This window comes from Ylistrum balloti, unplaced genomic scaffold (genome assembly GCF_031769215.1).
Source record: "Ylistrum balloti isolate Yb309-2 unplaced genomic scaffold, AGI_CSIRO_Ybal_v1 Utg370632, whole genome shotgun sequence".
Taxonomy (NCBI): domain Eukaryota; kingdom Metazoa; phylum Mollusca; class Bivalvia; order Pectinida; family Pectinidae; genus Ylistrum; species Ylistrum balloti.
Genome location: NW_026782386.1, coordinates 191,193 through 209,117, shown reverse-complemented (window position 1 = coordinate 209,117; position 17,925 = coordinate 191,193). Strand labels below are relative to the sequence as shown.

Sequence of the window (17,925 nt, the reverse complement as noted above, 5' to 3'; positions counted from 1 at the left end):
GGTTCTTGCAAACCAGTTTTAGAGGAGGTGGCAAAATGGCAAAATCTTCAGACACTTCAGACAACACGGAAGTGGAAGGATTCGAAAAACAACATCAAGGCTGGAGATGTGGTTCTGATGAAAGAGGACAGTACAGTCAGATACGACTGGCCCATTGGCGTAGTTTTGCGATGTTTCCCAAGTGGGGATGGAAGAGTTCGCAAAGTGGAACTCCATGTCATTAGGAATGGACAGAAAGTAGTTTATGAGACCAGTGACACAACTTGTGCATTTATTTTCACCATAGAAATTTGTGACATCTAGGATGTCAGGCGGGGAGTGTTATGCCGCCAGAGTCGCTTAAATCCGGGATTCTTGTTCAGTATTTTGGTCCGGACATTAGTTTTACCCGCCGGAAGTGGTTTCGTTTTGATAACGTTTTGCAGACATGTGTTGTCGTCTGCCAGCTACAATGTATGCATGCCAAGTGACAATGAAACGTCTGGTACGATAGTCACTTCTACCTTACGGCACCTGGGATGCTCTATACACAATCCAGAATACCACGACAGTGTAGGTTTGTGTGTTTGATAATTTGCTTGCTGAAAATTGTAGCGTAACATAACACGTGGTTCTGTCTGTGTGTCGAAATGTCAGATATGTAAATTCTAATGTGTGATTATTTGTTATTTCTGTTTTGTAGTTGTTTACAGCTATCCATGGCAATAAAGAATAGCAAGGTTATTCGGAGTTGAAGTTATAAATTGTTGTAGAGGCGTAACAATGACGGTTCTAGCTTGTTTGTATTTCAGTTTAATCATTTGTTCATTGTAAATGAATGTAAAAATAAAAAGTTTCCTGTTACCTAATTCATTGTTTTTGGGATGATTCAGGTTTGATGACTGCGTTGTTGGAGGTGAGAATTTCATGCTGAATGTAATGGCAGTGGCTGAGCTCTTCAGACAACAACATCCTGCTGACTTTGAAATACTCACTAAAGTCCCTGCCACATTCCAGAAAGTCCACTTTGCACGCAGTGAACCAGTCTTGATGAAATATCAGCGACCTCACATCAACCTCAATCATAGGGGCGAGGTAGTGTCAAATTGTTCAACTTGATTTTGCACTATTAGGCACTGTTTGTTGCCAGTCTATTGAAGTGATGCTTATTATAACTTCAGCTTCTGTTACAAACTTCAACCGTTATAGTATGGTACTGTCTGTCCATCCATTTGTCTTTCTGTTAGTTATTTGACCATCATCCTCCTATACGTTTTAACCAATATCTTTCAAACTTGGAAGCCTTACCACCATAAAATTGATAAAAATTCATACCCCTGTCATATTCAAGGTGGCAGCTGTCTTAAAAACAATTTGTTATCACTCACTAACTTAACCTGTCTGGTTTAATTGTAAGCTAACCTGGACAAGGACCAATGGAGCTTATCGCATGATGCAACAGCCAGCATCCATCCACATCAGTTCCTTCCTTTATCAACAGGTTTGGTCTCTATCCCTGAGATGAACTCTCAAGTGAATCTTGTAAACTTGTGTCAAGTGAATTGAAATTAGGCGATACCATGCTACTATGGTTGCCACCAGTTGTCCAATCTCATGTATTGTTTGTCCACTCAAGTTCTTTCAGAATGATAACATTATTGCAGTAAAAGTACAATGTAGTTCTTGTTAATTTACTTATCATCAAGATGATCTCTATGGCATTCCTCAAAAATGGTATTTTATAGAACTCTACAAACTTTTGCAATGCTGTCCATTTTACAAGATTTCATGAGATTAAGAATGATCATTCAGATTAAAAGCTATGAGTGCTAAGACAAATCTCTGAGATTTAAACTGGTCTTCGCTCTATGCTTTGCTTGCTTTGTGAGCAAGATGTGAGGGGATATATTTTTGAGTCTCAGACGTTTTTCTGTAGGATAGTAAAACACAGCACCTAATATACATCCTTATCTTAACTACCAATATTTAGGTCACTTGAAACAAAGTCTCCAGTGACCTGTTGTAATGGCCTTTTGTCCGGCGTCATACTTCGTGTGTCGTCCATTCTCCATCATAAACATTTCATATTTTTTACTTCCTCTTGATAACAAATAGGCCCAGAGTGCTGATATTGAGCCTCCTCTATGCTGGAATGAAGGGCTAACAAGTTTGTTCATATTGTTGACATTGAACCACTTTAAAAGTCACATGTATCAAATATGTTAAAATCTTTGAAATACTTCTTCTCAATAACCAAAAAAAGGCCAAGGGTGCTGATATTCAGCCAATAGCTTGCTGGGATGAATGGCTCTCATGTATGTTCAAATGATCTTGACCTTCATTCAAGGATACAGGAGTCAAATATGCTAAACAAGAACAACAGAGAGTGTTATCAGTTCCATTTGAAAATTAAGCCTTCAAACTTTTCAACAATAGAAATATTGTAAGTATGCATATATCAGTTCTGTTCTGTCTGTTTCAATGCTTGAACTGATGGACAGATTCTAAAACTGTCCAAAAACCTGAAGACATCATGTGACCGTTAAGGTCCATAGGCCTCTTGTATGTCTTATTGCTGGCGAATACAACATATTGTTTCTGAGACATACACTATGTATCTTCATATGATAGAGAATCAGTTTGTGTGACTGATAACAATGGTTAATCTCTGTCAGACCATGAAAACCATGTTTCTACAATTCTTGATTACTTGAAACATGAAGACATGTAATAATCATCAGGGGTCAAGGTGACACTGTCCTTCAGGGTCTCAGAGACACTGTCCTTCAGGGGTGACACTGTCCCTATTTACCAGTTCTGACTTGATGAAGTAGGTGATGAATGTTACTTCCTTTCATCTATCGTGGCGGGAACAAGGGCATATCTGCTGAAATGATGAGGACAGAGTAAGGAACTTTATATAAATTATTAGTGATTGACTGTAATTAGATAGTTCACCATGTGTTCAACAACTGAGATATAACAGAACAGAAATAGGATTTGTGAAAATTGCGTTCAAAGTCTTTCTGCATATAGGATAGATTTCCTGGCAGTGTATTAAGATCAATATCATAAAAACCTTTATATATGAGCTTGATAAAAATAAGATTTTGACATGAAGGGTCAAAGTGACCTACTGCTATCATACACTGCTGTTGACCTTTCATAAACCTTTACTTAAAAACACTACTCCTGCTGATGAACACCTTTGCAGATTTCAACAAAATTTGGTCTGAAACATCATTTGGATTGAGCAATCATTTCTTATACTTAGAAAGTTAATTTGATCTTTTGGACCTGAGGATTGGGCTCCAAAAGGGATATTAGACAATACTTTGCTTCAAAATGCTACTCTTCCTTAAGACTTGAAAGCACTTTGTTCAAATTTGGTCTGAAACATCTGTAGACTTGGGCAATTGATTTTTAAATTTAGAAAATTGATTTGACCCCTGGGGACTTAGGGATGGGGCCCATATGGAGGGACTTAGGGATGGGGCCCAAATTGTGGGACTTAGGGATTGGGCCCAAATGGAGGGACTTAGGGATGGGGCCCAAATGGAGAAGTTGGTTGGTATGTTGCATCAGAACTCTATGATTCCTTAATGCTTGAATGGATTTCAATCAATGTAGTCTGAAACATCAATTAGGGTGGAGAATTATATTCAGACAGTTAATTTGACTCTAAGTGACTTTGGAACGAGGTACCAAAAGGGGATTTAAGACAATATTTTGCTTCAAAACGCTAACCCTTGTTAATGCCTAGGTAGATTTCAACCAGATCTGAACTATAACATTGTTGCAGGTGGGTTATCATTTCTTAATTCAGAAAATTGATTTGACCTAGGGAAGTCAGTCAGATTTTTTGCCTCAAAACGCTTCTCTTCCTTAATGCTTGAACAGATTTCAACCAAATGTGGTCTGAAATATCATTGTGGGAATTTATCAGATTTGTCAGACCATCATCTGAAAATTCTGTGGTTTGTGCATCCCATCATCAATTGTTAGGTAAACATCAAGGGCCATGGCCCTCTTGTATTATATACCAGGTAAATAAAGATGGCATGAAATTAAAATCTCATCGAACATTTATACAATGGGAGAGCAAACATGCAAGGCACTAGTTCATAGATATGCATGAAATCTATATGTAGCACCTGTGAACAACCCCAAACCAGGTAAACCAGGAAATATTAGCTTTACAAAATTAAACAACTACAGTTGTCTGTGTAAATCTTTATTTTCTGATGTTGGTTTAAAGCTGATGTTTATATCAGTGTTTGAATGAGGATGTCAATTTGGCAGCAACAACAATATATATACTTTTTGTCACACAAAATATTTATTGTTTTTGGTTGTTAGTCAGAACAAGACAGAAGTCAAAAATGTATCCTTTTGGAACAGGAACTACAAGCATAATACATGTTGATATGTGGATCCACATTTCGACTCGATTAGAGAAAGTTTATCAGTTAGATTTCATGATAATGGAGAGATCACCATCAGATGAAAAACACTGTTCAATGATAGCAAACACTGAGGTTGCATAGAAAATAAAAGATATGTATTCTTGGAAAACACAACTTCCAATAACCATTGGTCAATTAACTTTGGAAGAGTATCTATAATCCTTCTTCCATCTGTTGGAATGACTTTAGTAAATTTTTGAAAATTCTTCTGATGATGAATGAGAATTTTAGATTTTAGTATGAAGTATCCTTGGATATATGATTGGTCTGACACCCTTGAAGGCATAGGAGAAGAGCCAAATAAAGGAAATAGATGAAAATCTCCAAACAACTTCTCAATAACCAAAAGACCAAGGGTACTGATATTGGGCCTGTAGTATGCTAAGATTAAGGGCTATCAAGTTTGTTCAAATAAATGACTCTCAGTTTACTATTATATTGGTTGAGATTGATCCTAGGGGGTAAATGGATGAGACAAAAATGGGTCAAATTTAATGAAAATTTCATAAATCTTCTCAATACCCAGAAACTATGGAAACAAGTTCTCTTATGGAGTCGTCTAAGGTTCTTTACAAAAGTTGTGAATTTTATGATAATGGGGTCCTACATTTCCCCTGGGGAGGTATGAATTAACTGTAGTTTATACATGTTAAGGGAAATCATTATTGAGTATGATTTGTCTAATTGCCATTACACGACAAATTGGTCGGAATTATCAATGGGGATGTCACTTGATGGTATGTACATATTGACCCTGACCTACAGAAGCTGAAGGGCAAAGCAATAATTGGTCATATTTAAGGGAGAGCATAAACCATGGTAGTTACCTCTGTGTTCGTGCATCATAATTTTGTCCAAAGTATAACACAAAAACAATAAGAATTATCAACATAAAACAAGGAGAAGTGCGCCAGAACCATCACTCTCTTTGACATAATAAGTTATTGCCCTTTGTTATTTTTCATACTTAGATTTTGTCCGAAGCATTACACTAAAACTAAAAGGGGGTATGAACATGAAACATTATAGGTAAATATCAGTGTCAAGAAGGGCAGTGCAAAAGAACCATAGCTCACTTATTGCCCTTTATTACTTTTCATACTGAAATTTTGTCCCATCCAGAGATCATAACTCATCTCTGACAACCATTGTTAAGATATTTTATAAAGCAAGAGAATCTAAATGCTCACTGGCCTCTTGTTAGTCACTCACTGGAAACTGTTCGGGGGACATCCTCTTGCTATCCTATTATTTTAAGCTTCTAAACAGCAAATCATAGAATCTTGGTAAGAAATTGTGTCATGTTTCAAAAGTAGGTCACTCTGACGTACATTTGGACCTTTGTCCTACATTAAAGGTAAAGTTTGTTCTGGCCCTATCTTTACTAGCAATGGGAATTTTATACTTACATTTTGTTTCTGGTATAACTTCACCTTTGAGGCAGTGTGTCATGTGTCAAAAGTGGGTAACTCTGAACAAAATTTTGACTTTTGACCTACAAACAACTTTGAAAAAAAAATTGTCCTTGCTCTATTTTCTACACGCCTAGTCATACATTGTAATTTACCAAATAATGTTGTTTGTTTGAGTCTCATTTGTTTTGCATTTCACTTTCTCATTTTTTGTTCTTTCAGATTGTGAATGTAATCTGGTCACCACAGTTTGAGGGACCTCTCTTTGCTGAATATGTAAGAATTTCTACTAAAAAGGATGCATAATGCTATGAACATTGTTTATCGTGACCAAATTAAAGGTTACTAAAAACTGCTTCTTTATGCATTGTATACAGTTGGCTTTGAATGCCTCTAATGGGAGGGCAGAATCCATTATAGGGGAAATGCCATACCACAAGTTCTTATAAAATCCTTCTGTAGGAATGGCAGGATTTTGTCACAATTTAGGGTGAAGGGGAATCAACTTCATGTAAACGGTGAGTCTCGGGGCTCTGTTCATAGTTATTAGGTCAACTGACCTGAAAGGATGACCTATAACCATCGTGTCCATCGCCATATGCTGTGCGACAGCTTCTGTACAGATTAATTCTTCTCAATAAACAAAAGGCCTAGGCCTAGAGTGCATTTATTGGGATAAAGTGCTTCTAGGTTTGCTTATATTATTGACCCTGACCAACTTTCAAATTCAGAGGTGCCAAATGTGTTGAAGTCTTTAAACAACTCTTTCTCAATAACCAAGAGGCCCATGGTGCTGATATTGGGCTGGTAGCGTGCTGGGATGAAGGACTACCAAATTTGTTGAAATGAATTACCTAGACCCACTTCCAAGATCACGGGTTAAATGTGGCGAAATCTTGAAAACAACTTCTTCTCAAGAATCAAAAGGCCCAAGGTGCTGATGTTGGGCCAGTATTATGCTGACATAAAGAGCTATTAAGTTTGTTCATATTATTGACCTTGACCCACTTTCATGGTCACTGGTACAAAATAAGTCATAATATTTAAATGACCTCTTCTCAATAACCATGGAAGAATGGTGAAACTGGGCCTGTGACAACCTATCATCAAGGGCAACACCAAGTTTGTGAAAGTGAATGGCCTTGACATACTTTGAAGGTCACAGGAATCAAATATATTTAAATAATTTCTTCTCAATAAACAAAAGTCACATGATGCTGATATTGATCCAGTAGTTTTTTGGGATGAAGCAATAAAGTGCTACCAAGTTTTTTTATATTATTGACCTTGACCTACTTTCAAGGTCGCAGGTATCAAGTATGTAAATGACTTCTCCTCAATAGCCGAGAGACCAAGAGTGCTGATATTTGGCCTGTAGCATGCTAGATGAAGGGTTACCAATTTTGTTCATGTGATTGACCTTCTTCTCAATGATATAATGGTTGAGGCTGTTTACATTGGTTCTTTAACATAATCAGTGGATGAAGCACTTCCAAATGTTATCAAATGATTGACCTTGATCTATATTCAAAGCCTGTTGGGTCAAATAAGTTGAGATCTTTAAATATCTTTTCAACAAGCAATAGGTCTTGAGTAATGATGTTTATATTGATAATATGAATGATTTCATGTTTGCAGAAAATGTTTTTTATAAACAAACAATGACTTGTGTAAGCTGTAGCGTAGTTGAGCAATTTGTTAATTAGGCCTATTTGGCCACTTCTATATATAGGTCTTTATAGTCAGATAGCCCTTAAGATCAATGAGCCTCTTGTTACACTTGATGGTGGAATGTTGAAAATTTTTTAAAATGTTGTGAATTAACACCTTGACTGTTGAATTCCTTTTGAATTATTTTGAACATTGATGGTTCATGTCAGATTTTGTTGGTCAATGATTTTTGAAACATCATCTGTTCTATCATAAACCAATGTCTACATTTAGTCCACCATCATCAGGGAGTACTGGATGATATTTGTAAAATGTAATATGTATGTTCCCCTGGGTCCCTACTTGTGTGCTTTCAATTTTGGGAGTGATAAGAATAAGAAAATGAAACAGCTAACAGGCAGTCGTCTTAGATTTTGCTTAGTCAAGTATGTAATACTGATCAGATAAATATTGCTAAGAGGTTGCCATCTTGGATCAGTTATTTGCTATATTTTTTCAGAGGAATATTCAAATTTCATATTACTAAGAGCAAAAACAAAGGATCAAATAATGGTGGGTACCAAGATCCCTCTGGGATCTCTTATTGGCAACACACAGTCAATTACTCTCATGTTGATCTATTGCGGTGCATTTGTAAACTTCTTCCGGAAAATCCCTGAATTGATTTCAATGTGTAGGATGCCAATTCAATGTTATGCACATATTGTCATTTGCTGAGTTCAAGGGGCTGATAGGTGTGTCCATAAACAGTAATATTTACTGAAAAGCTTCTTCTCAATACTCCAAAATAGTAAAATCAAATACTCTCTATATAAAGAAGGGTCTGAAGGTGCTTTACTAAAATTGTAAAGTTTACTATAGTTTATATGAGAATATTACATTTTGAAAAATAGTATGTAAGTTTTCTTATGGAAATAGATTAGCCTTGGTTAGAATTGTTAGTATAGGATTGACTGAAATTCCAAAACTCTCCTCAATATCTAGATATTTTAGAATCAAATACTCTTCATAGATGGATGGGTATTAAAGTAACTTTTTTGTCCTGGTACAAAAAGCATTTCTCATTTTCTGTTCTCCATATTACTCTTTCATTCCATTTTGTTTCAGTTTGTGAGTTCACAGGTAGCTGGTTAGGTCCCTGGGCCTCTTGTTCAATTTACTTTTTCTAACACTAGAGGTCAAAATTGCTTTTCACAGGAGATCACCTGACCAGTTATTTCAGCCAACCAGAATTAGTATAAAACATTTGATATAAGTAATCCTTATCAATGAAGATTCATTAAATTCTACAGTATGTTGACCCTCTTCTGTCTTCATCATTACCAGGATGATGTGCTGCCATACTACCAGGCATACCACAAGTTTTCCAAGGCAATACAAAACAGCCAAAACTGTGTAAGTGATTTATTTTGTGCTTTTCGTTTGACAGGCGTAATATGGGATGCCATCTATTTTCATCTACCAGTCAGGTAATTTTATTGATTGAAGATATCATTTTAAAGTTATGTGCCATTGTCAATATTCTATGTTTTGTAGATTTTTTACCAGGTATATAAATATAGGTTGGAGTACAGGTTGTGAAAATGATTTTGATTTGAACCTTTTTCTGTCACAATATTGAGGTTTAAGATTCAGTGCAATTTTTTTTAAAGGCCTTACAAATCAGATAAAAATAATGCTATGATGTTGAATATTTGTATTTTAATGTTCTGATGAAACTGTGATACTATGGTTTAATTAATGAAAATATTTCGGGGAATTTTGATCATGTTTATCACTTCAATTTTATTAGGTCATCTGAAAGATCAGATACCCTTTAGCCATCATGATTCATCTATCATTGTGCACTGTGCATAAACTTTTCATTCAAATTAGTTGATGCCATGGTGTGACATCTGTTGTCTTTGTGTGTCTGGCTTCAACTTCTTCCTTTAAACAACTTCTTCTAAAAATTTCTTTGCAAAAATAAATGACCATGATTTATGTTTAAGGCTACAAGGGTCAAATTTTCAAAGTCATAGACGTCAAAAGTGTTAAAATCTTTTAAACATCTTTTCTTAATAATCAAAAGACCAAGGTTGCTTATGAGAGCAAGGCATTAAGATGCAGATGTCTTAAGTTATCCATCTTGTTCATCTGTCTGTCTTTTTGTCCATTTTTGTAGTCAGATTCTCTCCATATTTGGTATGTAGCTTTGTATATTTGCAAGAGTTATGGGACTTTGAATGACGAAAAGTTAATATTTTATTACTTTCCATGTGGTACCTTGCATATTTATATTCTGATGTTCTCAAAATTTGGTATATGGATTCATATTGCATGGGTTCTCTATTCAATGATATGTGATAAAATTTGCAAGAGTAATTGCACTTACTTAAGTTATGGAACTTTGAATGCTGAAAATATACAATTTTATGTCTTTCCACTGATTTCATATTTGCAGACAGATCTTCACCAAACTTAAGAGTTTAAGGTTTGAGTTAGCAAGATCCACCAACCCCTATAATCTGGAAACCTTTATAATTAAGAAAATGATTTGTGAATATAGCATTACAGTAGTAGTGAAACTTAGACAATGTCAATAACTTCTGCAAACTTATTGACATTGCCCTTAAAATTAAGGTCACATGGATCAAATGTGCTCAAATATTAAAATTACTTCTTTTCAATAACAGAATAACCCAGGGTCATGATATTAAGCCAGTAGCCTGCTGGGATGAAGGGCTACCAAGTTTGTTCAAATGACTGACTGACCCATTTTCAAGGTCACATGGGTCATATGTGTCAAAACATTTGAACTACTTCTCAACAACCAAATGACTCCAGGGTCATGATATTTGACCATTGATATAGCCTGATAGGATGAATGGCTATCAGTTTTGTTCAAATGAATAATCTTGACCTTCATACAAGGTTACAGGAGTCAATAACCAAGAGGTCCAGTGACTTGATTACTGGCTCTTTAGTATGCTGGAATGAAAGGTTAACAAGTTTCATAACATGAGTGACTTTGACTTTCAAGGGTTTTTTTAAAGGTCACATGTGTCAAATACATGAAAACTAATTCAACAAATTCTCAATAACCTCAGGTGACTGTTAAGGCCCAGGGGCCTATTGTTTCTTTTTAAATGTTACAGGGGTCATATGTGTTAAAACCTTCACATGACGTCTTCTCAATAATAAAATGATCGAGGCTGTTGATATTGATTCTTTTACATACATCGATGAAGGGCCTTGACATATATTCAAAGTCTCTTGAGTCAAATGAGTTGAGATCTTAAAATATCTTTTTTAGCAAGCATTAGGTCTGGAGTAGTGACATTTGTGTATGTTCAGAATATAAGTTTGCAGAGAATGTTTTATGACTCAACAATGTTTTCTTTTTAAGCTGTTGAGTAGTTGAGCAATGTTTTGGCCAATTTGGCCACTTGAATGTATAGGTCTTTATAGTCAGATGACAAGTATATTTTCTTTCAGAAATCGTTAAAACTTGTTAGAATTATTAGTATAAGATGACAATTTGATGAGATGCACATGTTGATCTTTGCTGACCACAGGTTAAAAAATGGATCAAATGATTTAGTAGTAGTGGAAATAATGTACTAAAAGTGAAATTTGGACAGTTGGTTGTTAATTGAGTTAAATGGCTGGAAGGTTCTCTTATTTCCAACTGAAAGGTTCTCTTATTTCCAGGTGAAACTGAGGCTAAAGCCAGGAGAAATACTGACCTTTAACAACAGAACAATTTTACACGCCAGAACATCCTTTGAACTTAATGGAGGGGAACGAAAATTGCAGGTAAACAAAAAGTAATGGATTTTTCAGGTAAAATGATGAGTTTAGTTTAGTTTCTTGTTGCTTAACATTCTATTAACAACAAGTGCCATTGGGTGGTTTAGGAAGGGAGGAGTACCTGGAGAAAAACCACTGACATGCGGCAGGTACCTGTCAACTGCCCCACATAGGGCTCTAACCAGCCACCTAGAGATGATGGGCTAGTCATGAAGATGGTCAGACATCTAAACCACTCGGCCACCAAAATGCAGACATTGTATAGTAAATGGGCAAATCATGATCAATATAAGGTCACAAATTTAATTTGTATTCTGTTCAATGCAAGAATTTCTTTTGTTTTTGTTACGATTTCTGCTGTCACTCATTGATAAGCTTATTTTTAACCCATCACCATCAGATGGTGGGCTATTCAAGTTGCTCTGTGTCCCTGGCCCATAGTCCATCCGTCCGTTGTCCATTAACAGTTTTTGTTATCACTACTTCTCGAGAAGTCTTAAATGGATCTCTCTCAGATTGCATATGTAGGTTTCCCATGGTCCCTAGTGATGCCCATTCGATTTTGGGACTGACCAAGAAAGCAAAATGGCCAACAGGTAGTCATCTTGGATTTGTTCAATGAAGTTTGTTATCACTATTTCTTGAAAACTGAGAGATGGATCTCTCTCAAATTTCATATGTAAGTTCCCCTATGTCCTTAGCTTTGCCCATTTATTATTTGGGGCTGATCAGGAAATAAAATGGCCAAAAGGCGGTCAACTTGGATTTTGGCATTGTAAGTTTGTTATCGCTATTTCTTGAGAACTACTGTATAGATATTTCTGAAATTTTCATGTATAGACTACTTTAGGTCTCTAGTTTTGCCTATTTGAGTTTGGGACTGATCAGAAAAACAAAATGGCTAACTGGCAGCCATCTTGAATTTTGCTTAGTAAAGATTGTTATTGCTATTTTTGAAGAAGTACTGAATGGATATCTCTCAAATTTCATACATACATTCTCTTTGGTCTCTCCTTGTGCTCCTTTGCTTTTGACATTGATCAGAAGAAATCAATGGCTTCTAGGTGGCCATTTTGGATTTGGCAGGTAAAGATTATCTCTTCAAAGGAATGTTGAAATGTCTTATCATTAAGAGCAAAAACAGAGAGAAAAAGAAAACAGAATTAAGAACCAACTTTCAAATAGCATGTAAAGATCATACATTGGTGTACACCAAGATTCCTCTAGGATCTTTTCTTTATAGTCTGTCAGTAATAAGCTTATTAGACCCTTGCCAGTGAAACCGAAAGACACTATAGTGTTTGTCTGGATCTGTCAGTCCATCCATCTATCTGTAAGCAATTTTTGTTTCATTACTATTTTTTGAGGAATAGATCTTTCTTTAATTTCATATGTAGATGCCCCTTGGTCCTTAGCTGTGCCTCTTTAAGGTCTGATCTGAATAATAAAATGACCGAAAGGCAGCCATTGAGGATTTTTATCGCTATTTCTTTCTCTTTCTCTTCCTCAAATTTATGTGGATGTTTCCTTGATCCGTAGTTGTGCCTGTAGAAAAAGAAAATGGACTACAGGTGGCCATCGTGGATTTTTAATTTGAAAGTTTGTTATCGCTTTTTCTTGAGAAATAATTCATAGCTCTTTCTCAAATTTCATGTATTGATTCCTCTTGGTCCCTAGTTGTGAATGTTTGATTTTGGGACTTATCAAACAAAAAAGGGCAGACAGCAATCTTGGATTTTGACAAGTAAAATCTGTTATCCATATTTCGTAAGAAGTGCTGAAAAGATCTCTCAAATTTCATACATCGAACAGAAAGAAAAATTGGACGATAAGCGTCCATCTTAGATTTCACAAATTAAAATTTGTTATTGCTATTGCTTGAGAAGATCTGGGTTGATCTTTCTTAGATTTCATATATAGGTGCTCCTTGGTCCCTAGCTGTGCTTATTTGGTTTTAGGTCTGATCAAAATAACGAAAAGGCCGAAAGGTATCATCTTGGATTTTGATTTTGAAATCTTGTTTTCGCTAAAAAAAACAGGAAGAAAAAGGGTATATCGCAGACGTGGTAAACGTTGTGCCAATGCATGTGTGGTTGAACGAGATAGAATCCCCCTTAGCGGTCCTCAAACCTCAATGCCTTTTGATAGAAAGATCAGATACTCCAACCACTTTTCCTTCCATTTCTCAGACATCATAACCTAATTTTTCCAGCAAGGCAATGCTCAACTGCATGTTGCCGGAGTCGGTTGTGATTTACTCACAGGAAACAATTTTCAGTCTCGGGGATTTGTGCAAAAGTTGCAAGCACCAGGTACTGAAGTGTCATTTTGGTTTTTGCAGATATCCCACTTTGAGAAGCACAAACTCTTCTTCTACATTATTGTAAAGAGTAGACTTCACATTGATATAAAATTTTGTACAAATCTCCCAAAATATCAGAGGCTATCGATTGCATAATTTAATGGATGAAAGGAAATCAGTGTTGTACAAACCTCCCTAGGGCGGTATCCAATCGGAGAATTAGAGTAAGTCATTTGTAATGCTACTCCTCCTGTCGAAATGAATGTATTTTGCCCAAATATGATCTTAAACATCCTTAGGTGAATGGGAAATTGTTTTGTATGAACCAAGTAAAAATATTGTGTGTTGTCTTCTTGGACATTTAGAATTCTTTTTCCTTTAGTTTGGACTAAGCAATTTTAGACAATCAAGCCAGTTGAGTAGTAGGCCCTATGACCTCTTGCTTTTATAAATACACTGGAGATAAGATAATGAATTTTGGTTTTAAAATGACAAACCTTATTGTGTTTCCATGCATAAAAACAAGCATACTGTCTCCTTAGTATCGGATTGTTAGAAGATATTTTTAGGAGAAATTTGTTACCTTTTCATGTGATAAATCTGTTGTAAACTTTTGTTAACATTCTCATTTGATTGTTTTTAACAATGATATATTGTTGATACATATCGTTAGATCTGATAAAAAAAACTTCACTTATGCATGTAGGAGTTGTAATGATAAAGATGACTTAGCATTGCAGCTTGCATTGAACATATCTTTTGGGAATATGAATGAAAAGAAACTGTTTGTGTGAGTTCCGCTCAAGGGATAAAGAAACGCAGGGTGACATTATTTGCAATATCTTGCGAATGCATTTTTCAAAAACAATGAAAATCAGTCAGGCAAATCTCTAAGTTACTGTGCACATGGTCCTGTATCAAATGTTGCATTATTGTATTACCTGACATCTTCCGAGGAAAGCACGAAGTGGTAAAATTTCTTACACAGCAGTGTGACATTGAGCTAGATTGCTTGTCATACCATTAGTTAGTCTTCATTTTCCAATATTTCCGTTATTATTTTATGATCAAACAATGGAATGGCTGACAGAAGTTGAAAGGGGTCAGGCCAAGCATCAAACAATGGCACGACTGACAGAAGTTCAGAGGGGTCTGGCCAAGCAACAAACAATGGCACGGCTGACGGAAGTTCAGAGGGGTCAGGCCATTGCAATGAATATGCAAGGTCAAAGATAAATACAGGTTGCCAGATATTTTGGTGTCTATTTTTGCACTATAGAACATCTTCTTAGATGTCTTAGGAAAATAGGGCGGGTTGCTTACAGACCTAGGTCTGATCGTCTGCGCGTGACGTCACAACGTCAGGACTGGTTATTCATCTCACGCATTTGGGCAATTGACACCTTACTGTCACTGAATCTGCCCTTCATACAATAGGTATTCATAACCGTCATATTCATGCAAAAACTGTAAGGAAATGATTGTGGAAGTAGGTCTACGGCCACGTCACCCGTTTGTAGATCGGCACCTTGCAGCTGCTTGTGACCAGAGTCGTATGGCTTAGATGGTGGCACATGGCCCCAGAATACTCTCATTGAGGCAGGGGAGGCAGGTCTTGTTTACTGATGAGTCCTGCTTCACCTTGTTTCGAGAAGATGTTCGACGTCTTGTATACCGATGTCGTGGAGAACATTTTACCAACTGCCTTGTAGTAGAAACAAATAAGTTTGGCGTGGATCAGTTATGGTGTGGGGAGGAATCTCACATGCAATTAAATCACCACTGGTTGTGGTAGCCGGTAATTTAACTGTCACTAGGCATAGAGATGAAATCTTCTGACCCAATGTTGTCCCATTATTGCAGCAAAATAACCTCACATACCAGCAGGATAATGCTCGGCCCCATGTAGCTAGGATCCGTCACGACTTTCTCACTAACAACAATATTCACCCACTGGATTGGACGCCATACAGTCCAAACCTATCCCCTATTCAGCACTTGTGGGACTTGTGCAGTTTGTTCTGTATGGATTAATCTTCATTCTTACTTTAAAATATCAAACATCATACTCAATGTCTTGCCTAAAGTTATCTTCAAAGTTTACACTGCGTTTCTTTATCCCTTGAGTATAGTAAAATTTGCCCATAAAAGTTTGTTTTGTATTGCAGGGTTGTTATCTCAACATTGATGAATACAAATCTAAGCTAGCAGTTCTTGCCCATCTCCTAGAAGACAATCAACCAGTGAAGCATGTTGGTAATCAGTGCTGGTTTTAGTTAAAGCTGAGGATGAATCCTGTACTTAAATTGGATGATGGCATGGGGCAAATAAACCCTTTTGTTTAAAAATGCCAGCAATATGTACTACTTTAAAATTATACAAAACTTAAACATAATGACTTATACATGTGTATCTAAATAATAAGATGTAATATTCAAGTTTAAGCTCACTTTACACAAAGTCAGATGATTCCACTGGGCAGTGTCCATCTGAATCCACATACATTGTATAAACATTTAAAGCTAAGGAAATAGGAATAAATTTTGTGTAAATAGTGGATTTCTGACCCAAGGGGCCTAAGGGGTGGGGCCAAAAGTGGAAATTTTAAAATCTTACTCCTTCTGCAGGAAAGATAGTATTTTACCAAATTTGGTCTGAAGAATTCTTTAATGAAAGGGAATCAATTTGTATAAATGGTAGGTCTTGGCCTCATGGGCAAGAGGGGCTAGGTCACTCAGAGGAAATAGAGCAAATTACTTAAAGTCCTATTCCTTCTGCAGTAAAAGATTGGATTTTGCGAAAAGTTTGGTCTGAAGCATTCTTAGGTGATGAGGAATCATTTTTCAGTTCATCTGCCTTGGGCAGGAGGGGCAGGTTTTAATATGGGAAATAAAGCAAAGCCTTTAAAATCTTACTCCTCCTGTAGGAATGATTATATATTGTCTAAATTTGGTCTGAAGTATCATCGGGTGAACGATTGAAAGGGAATCAATTGTGTATTAATGGTGGGTCTCAGGCTCACTATGGCATGAGGAATGGGACCCAATTGGGGGAAATAGTGCAAATTCTTTAAAATCCTTCTCCTGTAGGAAAGATAAGATTTTGCACAAATTTGGTTTGAAGCGTTCTTGTGTGACAATTAATCATTTTTTAGTTCAAAACAGTGAATCCCATCTGTCTTGGACAGGGGAAGTACAGCAAAGTCTTTAAAATCTTACCCCTCTTGTAGGAATGATTAGATTTTGTCTAAATTTGGTCTGAGGTATCATTGGGTGAAAGATTGAAAGGGAATCAATTTTATATTAATGGTGGGTCTCAGGTCCCTTATGGCATAAGGGGTCGGACCCAATAGGGGAAATAGAGCAAATTCTTTAAAAAAAATAGCCCAAATTTGGTTTGAAGTATTCTTGGTTGAAGGCAAATCTTGATTTGCATAAACAGTGAGTCTTCGCCCCTGAGGCAGGAGGGATGGGCACCAATATTGGAAATCATAAAGAAAAATTATTTAAAATGCTACATCTCCTGTTGAAGTTATTTGGTCTGAAGTATGAATGGTTTTGCTGACAGAAAGTCGTGGCCCAGTAGGAAAATAGATATGCTGTGTGCTTAGATATTTATAGTTCCTTTTCCTTTAGTTTTTATTTCAAAAGACTGAAAGCAGGTGTGTTTTGTTTGCAAGCTCACATGAAATTATTTGGCATAAAACATTTTCTTATTGCACTTAAGGTATGTAGAAAATGGAGATACTTTTCACCATGTAACATGTACAATGGAAGCCTCCATTGCTACTCAGTATCATTATGTGTGAACATAGACTTTATAAGCACTTTCTTTACACCAGGTAAAATGCTAGAACATTTCACTTTCATTCCAAAATATTATCTAACAAAGTTTTTAGTAGTTTTCTGTGTTATCAAACATTTCACAAGTGATCACGCTGGTATACATCTTGTCACACTTAACTAGCACTACCAAACAGGTTACCATCAACTTGCCATGACCATAGCCCATTAATAAACCATGAATGCCAACCCTCAATTTGCCATTAAAATATTATTAAAATATTATTAAGATTTGAGTGTGACTTCAGGGTCACCTTCAACAGACCAGCTCTTGTATCGAGTGTACTAGCACTGACGTACGTAGTATAAGAGATGGTACGGAATCAACCAACTTTTTCGACAGTACTATAAGGCTATGTACACTAAGGTCGAAAATAGTGTGAAGAGATGGTAAACAGATTATATACCAAAAAATACACCAGATGGTAACAATGTACTGTTATCAATTCGGCTATGCTTTG

The 17,925-nt window shown here is 36.3% G+C and overlaps 1 protein-coding gene across 1 annotated transcript in view; it reads left to right on the top strand.

Annotated features, from left to right (window-relative positions):
- LOC132557149 (gamma-butyrobetaine dioxygenase-like) overlaps positions 1–17,700 on the top strand; it is a 75,096-nt gene extending 57,396 nt beyond the window's left edge. Inside the window, exons 11-15 of the mRNA XM_060221640.1 lie at positions 873–1,074; positions 6,080–6,133; positions 8,855–8,923; positions 11,222–11,326; positions 15,791–17,700. Coding sequence (XP_060077623.1) covers positions 873–1,074; positions 6,080–6,133; positions 8,855–8,923; positions 11,222–11,326; positions 15,791–15,898 — 538 coding nt within the window. The 3' untranslated portion in view covers positions 15,899–17,700. The remainder of the gene's footprint in view (positions 1–872; positions 1,075–6,079; positions 6,134–8,854; positions 8,924–11,221; positions 11,327–15,790) is intronic.
- The last annotated feature ends 225 nt before the right edge of the window (positions 17,701–17,925 follow it).